At 43.5% G+C, this 9,824-nt stretch overlaps 1 protein-coding gene across 1 annotated transcript; it reads left to right on the top strand.

The window, feature by feature from the left end:
* Positions 1–818: 818 nt before the first annotated feature.
* On the top strand, positions 819–9,455 carry LOC125424982 (outer mitochondrial transmembrane helix translocase-like). Its single transcript, XM_048482430.1, has 6 exons — positions 819–1,066; positions 2,084–2,294; positions 4,195–4,293; positions 4,899–5,019; positions 6,280–6,480; positions 9,325–9,455. The coding sequence occupies exons 2-6, from the start codon at positions 2,121–2,123 to the stop codon at positions 9,453–9,455; spliced, it is 726 nt and encodes a 241-aa protein (XP_048338387.1). The 5' UTR covers positions 819–1,066; positions 2,084–2,120.
* The last annotated feature ends 369 nt before the right edge of the window (positions 9,456–9,824 follow it).

Below are 9,824 nucleotides of genomic sequence, written 5' to 3'. Positions count from 1 at the left end.
TGCCTCTAACTCACAAAGCCTTTTGCCATACTGAGCAGCCAGACCAGCACTTCTCCTTTTACTGTGTAGCTGCAGCCTCTATCTTCCTCTGATGGCTCTCTCAGGTGCACAGCATCAGGCTCTGGATAGCAGAGAAGGGCTTAGAGCAGGGGTCTGCAACCTATGGCTCTCCAGATGTTCATGAACTGCAATTCCCATCAGCCCTGCCACTTGGCCATGCTGGCAGGGGCTGATGGGAATTAGCAATCCTCGGCATCTGGAGAGCAAATGGAATACCGAACCCCTAACTTAAAACTTATTCTGTTGCCTGCATCACCTCACGAGGAGCCGGCTCAGGATCCATGGTGCCTCCAGGCTGTGTCAGCATCCTTGTCACCCAGGGACTGGCTCTTAGCACAAGTCAAGATTAGGCTAGCCTAGGCAATCTAGATCAGGGTGATTACCCACATAAAAAGGCACTGATCTGACACCCATAGAAACAACGTTATTGCAACTGTAATTTTATTATACCTATCCTGGGTGCTCCTATTCCTCAAGAACAAACAAACAGGACATCTGTGTTTGGGACCCAAGAATCCTGCAGTCGCCATAGCTTAATCAGGTCATGCCATTCTCAACCATGATCATGGCGTTGTTGTTTTTTTAGAAAGCAGGAGTAACATCTATTCTGGCCCATTTATGTTTGTTTTATAAGCCGATTTAAAGAGAAGCCGATTTAAACCTTCTTGTGCAAAAATGCAAGGGGGTGGGGGTGGGGGGAGATCTCAGGAGGATTGAGGTAGGAAAAAATTTCTCGCGGCTCTTGTTTCTATGCGGGGAGTTTTGCTGGCTGGAGCGCCGGGGATGCATCAGCGGCGGTAAATGGGAGTTTTTGAGCGTTTCCTTTCGGTAAAGGAGCTGCAAGTTCAGTACCATGATCAGCAACCCCCAGCGACGGGGCGGGGGTTTGTCCGTTTGAAGGGGATCGGAGATCGGAATTGGGACGGGTCGGGAAGAACAAGGTCCTGCACCTGACGAAGAGCTTCTAGTCCAGGAAGATTTACCCCACGAAAAAAATATCTTTAAGGTAAAGCGAGGCTATTTTAGGTTGCACAACTTGCTTGCAAGGACTTGTTTCGTCTGGTGCTTTACCTTTTGTTCCCACAACCAGATTGTAACCCTTGTTGTTCTAGACTCCGTGAGAATTTTACTGCATTTAGGGGAAATAATCTAGCTCTTGAATGGTTAAAATCAACAATACGCTGTTAACATCAGTGTATCTGCCTCCGCTTCCATGCTGCAGAATTCAAATAGAGATTCCCAGGGACAGCAACTCTAGAAGGGGAGCTGTGTTAGTCTATTGTGACAAGGCACTAGTCTAGTGCCTTAATCTGATCCAAATGACAGCCTGAGAATCCAGTTTCAAAGCCAGAATTTAGAGATAGTAGAATGCTGAAATTGCACTACTGGAAATAGCAGAGTGCTGTAGAAAATCCCCAATACTGTTCATGCCTTAGAAAGCCAATGTCTCATTTGAGTTAACTAAAAGAAATACATGTCCACCACAAGCAGAAAAGTTCTTTGAAAATTCTGTAAGATGTAACAATTACAGGCATATTTTCACATGCAATATGGCTTGATCTATGATACTTATGTTCATAGCACTACTGAACAAGCTGACAATCTGTATAATTAATGTTTTAAACACTCAGTGTACACAGAAACATCTAGCAGCATATACAACAAAAATTATGGCAGCCTGAAAAGTTATTTTAAGCCATAACCCACTTCATCAGGCTCACGAAAGCCTATTCTACGATAAATGCTTTAATCTTCAGGGTGTTACAAAACCAGACAGGAGTCTTGTGGCACCTTAGACCATAAGACATTTTTATACTGTGTAAGCTTTTGTGAACTAGAGCTCTCTTAATCAGACACATGATATGGACTCTGATGTATGAATGTTTAGTGACTACACTATTTCAGTTCTCTGCCTCCAGATTTATTTATTGTCTTCTTCTTGTTACAATAGTGATAAATGCCAGCATAGGAACCTCAGTGGCATTTTTTAACCCCCACCCCTGGTTCTCTTTTTTGCATTTAGTTCAACTTCTGATCTGATGACAAGCAATTCCTAAGCAATGTTGCTAGGGGAAATCTCCAAGGACCTCCTAACCCAGCTGCTAACTCGAAATGAAGTATTTGCTGTCCTTCTCCGCCTGACTGTCTTTGGGGCTGCCACCTATTTCAGCATAAAGTGGGTATCAGATGCCCTGGATCCCACTCGAAAGCAAAGGATACTGCTAAAGAAACAGGTACATATGTGGATCATATCATCAAAGGTAGCGATGTTAAAAGTCAGCAGCTCCGGCTAGCCACCTACAGAAGTGTAACTATGGGAATCCCAAGAGGGTCACACATGTTTATGAAGGTTATTATTAGAAATACGTCCACATTATGATAAGCTTGGGGGTGATAACATATATTTTTAGCACAACCTATCTCTGCAGCATACAGTGATGGTGATATTTCCTTCAACTGGTTCTTCCACTGCCCTTCTGCCTATGTGTCATCTTTTAAAGACCCTAAATGACAATGGCGGAGGCACCAACAAGATCCACTGCAATGATTATTGTGGGTATCACCTACTTTGACTGCATTGCCTTATACACTGTAATTCACCTTTTGCCTTCGGACGTTTGTCATCTACATTGTTCTCTCAGTCTCCCATTGCATTGTTGATTGGTTGTTTTATAAGGTCTGTTTTATATCCTGTAGTCTGTGAATGAAAAAGGAGGACTGTTAACAAAGTAACTAAGGCCCAAAAATAAAACAGTGCAATTGACCTTAAGTCAGGGCTCTGCCTGCCAATTGAAAAACACTGTCCTCAGGGGCTGTCTGTGCCAGGGCAAGTGCAGCAAAGAACATGAGTTGTCCGCACAAGTGTCAGTCCCATTAGAACAGGTCTGTCAGGTAGTGTAAAGGAACTGGGTTAATCCAATTAGAAACTATATGTGGCTGGAAAGGTAGGAAAGCATCAAGAGTCAGGGGTTAGGCTGGTGTTGGAAAGTGTCAGGCAATCTTTACAGAGAAGATTTGAACCAGATCGTTGTCTGATCTGGAACCATATTAGAAAAGTGGAACCAAAAGTTTGCCTGAGTAGCTGCACTTTTACTGGAACCTGAAGGGATAACAACAATAAAGGTTATAAAGGATTATCTGCTCCCATGATGCTCATCTACTGAAGTAATTATCAGAAGGCCCACTCTGTACCACCCCAACCCCAATATTAAATTGAGTGGTTTTGTATCAAAAGAACAGGGCCTTCTCTGTTATGGTACCTTGAATTTGGGCAGCCTCCTTATGACTATTTGCCGGGCACTGGTTCTATTATCTTTTGGAATCAGGCAAAGGCTTCAATTTTTAATCAGGTATTTTCTTGGCTTTTTTATTTTTTTTGGTCAATCTTAATCTATTTGTTTTACACCAACTTTTTATCATGCTGCTTTTATGTTTTCCTGTTCAGCTGTTCAAATGAAATGTTATTAAATATTTCCAGCTTTTATTGTGTGGGACTTCTGCTCCCAGTGTAGATGTCCCATGAATCATGCAGGGCACATAAATATCTTAAATAAGCAACCAATTATTTCAGACTTTTTGTAGAGGAAAAATAGGCCAGTACTACCTCCCACTCTCTACTCCTGGTCACTGATGACACGTTTTGAGCAGAATCTGGAGATAATGTGTAGCTACCACAACTGTGTTTTGGGAACAAGACAAAGGAGGTTCAGTTGTTTCACATACCATTTCTGACTGTACCATACATTTCAAAGATTTCCAAATAAACTGGAAAGTATGGAGGTAAAGCCTTGTTATATGACAGCAAGCATGGTGTAGCCCCACGCCTCCACATGAAGCCTGTTGGGTGACCTTGGGCCAATCACAGTTCTCTCGGAACTCTCATTCCCACCTACCTCACAAGACCCCTACTCTGGGAAGAGGAAAGGGAATGTAACTGTAAGCTACTTTGAGGCTCCCTAAGGTAGAGAAAATTGAGGTATAAAAACCTACTCCTCTTCTCCTTATACTGCAGTTTAGCCAGTTACGATGTACGCATATTCAAGCAGTTCCAGATGCAAGTCAGCAGCTAGGCAGGACCCGAATGAAGTGCCACAGTGCAAGAATGGGACCCTGATCCTTAGCTTCTCTTTGCAGGCAGAACGCTTGATGAAGCAAATTGGAGTAGAAGGAGTGAAGCTTACAGAACATGAGATGAACATTGCAGCTCACCTGGTGGATCCAAAGGACATAAAAGTAAGAGGAAGAGCTTGTTATTCCCCCAACAAAGACTAGAATAATTTTGGGATGGATGGATGGATGGATGGATGGATGGATGGATGGATGGATGGATGGATGGATGGATGGATGGATGGATGGATGGATGGATGGATGGATGGATGGATGGATGGATGGATGGATGGATGGATGGATGGATGGATGGATGGATGGATGGATGGATGGATGGATGGATGGATGGATGGATGGATGGATGGATGGATGGATGGATGGATGGATGGATGGATGGATGGATGGATGGATGGATGGATGGATGGATGGATGGATGGATGGATGGATGGATGGATGGATGGATGGATGGATGGATGGATGGATGGATGGATGGATGGATGGATGGATGGATGGATGGATGGATGGCCAACACATCAGCAGAAAGGAGTCTGCAAACACTTTCAATCACATTGCATGAATTCAGACCAGAATTAGAAATTATAATCTGGAAATGATTTTTTTACTGTGCAGGGGATGAATATTCGCAGATTTGAAAATTTGATATGCCAGTATGTTGCCTTTGGCATCTCTTGCCAAGTTATCTCTGACGTTTCCAAATGTCCCATTTGCAGGTCTCTTGGGAGGACATTGCAGGTTTGGATGAAGTGGTCAGGGAACTTCAGGACACAGTGATCCTGCCTTTCCAGCAGAAGCACTTGTTTCGTCACTCCAGGCTCTGCCAACCCCCAAGAGGTACACCTTGGAGAAAAGCCAGTCTTAAATAATATATTTCTCACACTTTTTTTTTAAACCACCAGCCAACCAGAGGGAGGGCTGAGAGGGCCTTTTGGTATCAAACTCAAGGAGGCCTCAAGATATTTATATTTTTGGCGATGTGGAAATATCTGAAGCTGTTGCTATGTTTTTGCTCGGTGTACTGCAAGTTGAGCAATAATGATCTTTTTATTGTATTTGAAATTCTTGGCACTGGTTTTATGCCTAATAAAGGTTTTTGGATAATAATTGGATATTTTTGGCATTGGATAAATTTTGCAGCGAATTTTTTTTATTACGGCTAAGCTAAGGGCCTCAAAAGCCCCTGCAGACCAGGCCTCTGACACAGTCTGTCTCCAGTCATTTGCTGGACTCTGAACCCAAGGAGTGATTATAGTAAAGAGGAGTGGACAGCTTCTGGCTTAATGGCAGCTTAATAAATACCCAGCAGTTTTCTAAGAATCATATTTCCCTAAGCGGTAATGAGAGCTATGAAGGAGAAAGTGAAACAGCTTCACAACACTTGTCCATGAGGACACGAGACCAGTTCTGCATTTGCAATGTAAAAGGAGTTCTCTAGTTCCAAATCAATATTAAATGGAATGCAGAAAAGTATTCTATTGAATTAACAAACACTTAATTGGGCATTATCTCTTTAGTGATAAAAAAGCTATATTTCCATGCTTGAAATCTCCGTTAAAACTGAACCGAAGTGAATGTTTATTCAATTTAAACCCAATGTATCCAAGCTTATGAAAGCTTAAACTCATCACACACATATGTAGCCAATCATTCTGTCTGAAGTAAAACATCTTTGTTGTCCCATCAAAGACAAAGTCATCACAGTTTAGACTGTTATTGTTCAACAGCTTCAGAACGAGAAACTGGACCTTTTAAACCATGTAGGTGTGTTAAACGGATTAAAAACAAACAATTGCTAGCATGACAGGAACATAATCTTGACACATTTGCTGATGACTTGGGAATCTAAGCAGTCAAATTATGCCCGCTGCTACATTATGTGCATTATATGGGTCACAATTTGTTTGTGGTGGCTGTCTTCACTGGAGTCTCCATGTGAAGAACATTCCTTTTTACACAAGTGGGAAAATGTGGCAAAAAGAGAAAGCCTGGCAAGGAAAGGGGGAGACGAAGCTTTCATAACATGAGGGAGACGGAAAGGGGGGAGACGGAAGGAAAGGGGGAGATGGAGGTTTTATGAGTTTCTCCTTGCAACAGGTGTTCTGCTTTATGGTCCTCCTGGCTGTGGCAAAACCCTTCTTGCCAAAGCGACAGCCCAAGCTTCGGGATGCAGATTTATCAACTTGCAAGCATCTACCGTGACTGACAAATGGTATGGAGAGTCACAGAAGCTCACAGCTGCAGTTTTCTCCTTGGCAACCAAAATCCAGCCCTGCATCATTTTCATAGATGAAATAGGTAATTTCTACATCCTTGCCTGCTCTTTCAGTTTTCCAATTATAGCCATATCTTATTTATCGTAAACAAGAAAGCAATGTCAGATCGTTAGAGAAATGGGACGTGTGGGTGAAGGGAGCTGCACCCTCTTCTCGCTTGCTTCTTGCCAGTGTGGTGTAGTGGTTAATAGTATCAGACTAGTATCTGGAAGACCGAGGTTCAAATCCCTGCTCATGTTATGGAAGCTTGCTGGATTACCTTGGGCCAATCATATTCTTTCAGACTAGCTTACCCCATGGGGTTGTTATGAGGGTAACTGAAGGAGAGGAGAATGATTTCAGCTGCTGTAGATTCCATTGACGAGAAAGGCAGGGTTTAAGTGAATTAAATAATAATTTTTTCACCATAATCTCTCCTCACAAGCACTTTTTTCACATCCCAGCTCCGTCCTGGGATAAGAATTTGACTAAGGAGAAATGTACCTGAGGGCGTGCTTTGACTACTGATATATTTATCTGAACTGTTTGTAGGTAGGTCTACACATCGTTTCTAACCCAATGTAGCAAATCTGTTTCCTTCATAAGTGATTGGGGTAGACCCAAGTTTAAACAGTCAGGTGAATGCTAAGTGTTTATGTGCAGGCTGGGTGGGGCTAGTGTGCTGCTACAACAACACACAGTACTGAGGAGGCTCAGGGCAGGGTTTCTAGCAGTTTAACAAAGAATAAAGTCCAAGGTTACCAAGTCTGTGGGAGAATCCAAACAGAAGTCAATCAAGGCCAGGAGTCCATTGCCAGGAATACATACAGCAACCAGGAAAATCCAGGTATCAAGGTCAGAAGCCAGTCTGTTGTCAGTCAGGTCTGGAGACAGCAGTGGCTTGCAGACAAGTGCAGGTAGAATCCACTTTGCAGCCACAATTGCAGTTGCTGCCTAAGGCCTTTTATTCCTCAGAGCTACTTGCCTGGGACTGTTCCTGCAAAGGCTCTGGGTAATGCTTAGCCTGTAGCCTTGCTGAGCGATGACTCTCCTTTAAGGCCAGTCTCAATCTCCATCTGCACCTCAGGGTTGCATCTGGAGAGTCAGAGCTGCTAGCATCGTCTTTAGGCCTGCTGATTAGTTCTGAGGCAGAAGCCTGTGTAGGTTCAGGATCTATCAGTTCAGCTGGCTTCTATTTGCAAGGCTCCATTAACCCTTTCTCAGGCGAGCTATCAGCTGTAGCAGGGGCTTCTTCAGAGGAGCTATCAGGTGGGGTGTGGTGGGGTGTGGTGGGGTGGATGACACTTTATGGAGCAGCAGTGGCATAGGAGGTTAAGAGCTCATGTATCTAATCTGGAGGAACCGGGTTTGATTCCCAGCTCTGCCGCCTGAGCTGTGGAGGCTTATCTGGGGAATTCAGATTAGTCTGTGCACTCCCACACACGCCAGCTGGGTGACCTTGGGCTAGTCACAGCTTCTCAGAGCTCTCTCAGCCCCACCTACCTCACAGGATGTTTGTTGTGAGGGGGAAAGGGCAAGGAGATTGTAAGCCCCCTTGAGTCTCCTGCAGGAGAGAAAGGGGGGATATAAATCCAAACTCTTCTTCTTCTTCTCTTCTTTATTATCTTTGTCTTGGATATTAATAAGTATTGTGAGGATCCCAGTTATTTGCTAAAAGGGGTGATTTGGTAATTTTTATGCAATCCTGCTGCATCTCAGACACCCTGTTCAGTTCGATGCAGTGTTCTTCCTTGTACTGGGGCCTTGGTCAGAGACTTTTCAGAGGTGCTACAGTTGTAAGTGAAACACGGTGTTAGGTCACTTGCAGTTTGATCAAGTGAAACCCCTTTTAAAATATTCAGTAACATCAAAACAGGATAGTTTACCTGTAATGTTTGCAACACTTCCCATAGAGATCAAAATTTAGCATGGCTTGGAGAATTTAAAGAACAGGGTGAATTTCAGATTGCACCAGGATCTTGAATCTACAGGCAAATCATTCAGCTATTGCACTTATTCCTTTTATGTTAATAGGAAAACTGGCATTGAGGAAAGGTAAAGCATGAATCTAAATCAAACCTATAAGGCTGAGATTTAAGTTTGCATCTCATCCTTTACTAGGAAAGTATTTGCAAGAACCTGTGCAGGCTTGAAACACAGTGAACATTTATCAAAATGCTCATCAAATGGTAGGCATAGATATGCAATTAGGCAATAAGGATTAGCTTCACCTGAGTGGGTGGGTAAATACTGGATGTTGCCTACCTTTGTATATCTACATTAGTTCCAGATAATTTATTTTCAGACACCTGAAAGATGACAGTCTTTCCTGCTTTCATTAGTTGACGCGGGCAGATAGGCATGCAAATAGATTTGGTGATGAAGATTGCTGATATATGAGACGAAGGCCATTATGTAGCTTTGCGAGATTCTTTCTCGAATGAAAACTTTCACATTTCACCCCAAACATAACTGAGCACCTTCTAATAGCAACCAGGATTCCAGTGGCACCTCTTATGCCCTAACCCTGCCCGTTCCACTCCTTCCACAAAAAGGTCAAGGACAGACAGACAGCTCGGCATGTGGGAACAGCCTTTGAGTGGCGAACCTATGGCGCTCCAGATGTTCATGGACTGCAATTCCCATCAGCCCCTGCCAGCTTGGCCAATTGGCCATGCTGGCAGGGGCCTATGGGAATTGTAGTTCATGAACATCTGGAGTGCCATAGGTTTGCCACCACTAGCACATGCCATTATTTCTGTTGATAACCTTTAGTTGGGTCAAAAAAGAAAACTGTTACCAAGATGCTAGTGGAGTGAAAGTAGATGCCAGTGCAGAGAAGGGCAGGAGTCCAATGCTGAGCCATTCTTTTTATCCCTCTTTACAGATGCCTTTCTGAGGAATCGCTCTGATTCTGATCACGAAGCCACAGCTATGATGAAAGCTGAGTTCATGAGCCTTTGGGATGGGTTGGAAACTGGACCCAATTGCCAGGTACCATCTAGCAGGAACCCATAGGTTGAGTTAACATGAAGCTAGCCAGAAGAAGGCAACTGAATGTCCACGTGTGAATTTTGTGAACTTTCCTTCACCAGCGGGCATTTCCCCAGCCTTTTCTCCTGTTGCAGCACTGAAGAGATATTTGAGGACTTTAAAAGAACCGGATGGATGGAAGGCAGTAGGATATAGTCTGATCTCACCAAATTTCTGATGTTAAGCAGGGTCGGTACTTGGAAGGGAGACCTCCAAGGAAGGCTATGCAGAGGAAGGCATTGGCAAAACACCTCTGCTTCTCACTTACCTTGAAAACCCTTTGCTGGGATTGTCATAAAATCAGCTGCAACTTAATGGCACTTCCACACATGAATGATGTTAGAATATATTGAC

This window comes from Sphaerodactylus townsendi, unplaced genomic scaffold, assembly GCF_021028975.2.
Source record: "Sphaerodactylus townsendi isolate TG3544 unplaced genomic scaffold, MPM_Stown_v2.3 scaffold_1665, whole genome shotgun sequence".
Taxonomy (NCBI): Eukaryota; Metazoa; Chordata; class Lepidosauria; order Squamata; family Sphaerodactylidae; genus Sphaerodactylus; species Sphaerodactylus townsendi.
Note: the sequence above shows the minus strand (reverse complement) of the source record. Positions and strands in the feature narration are given on the sequence as shown.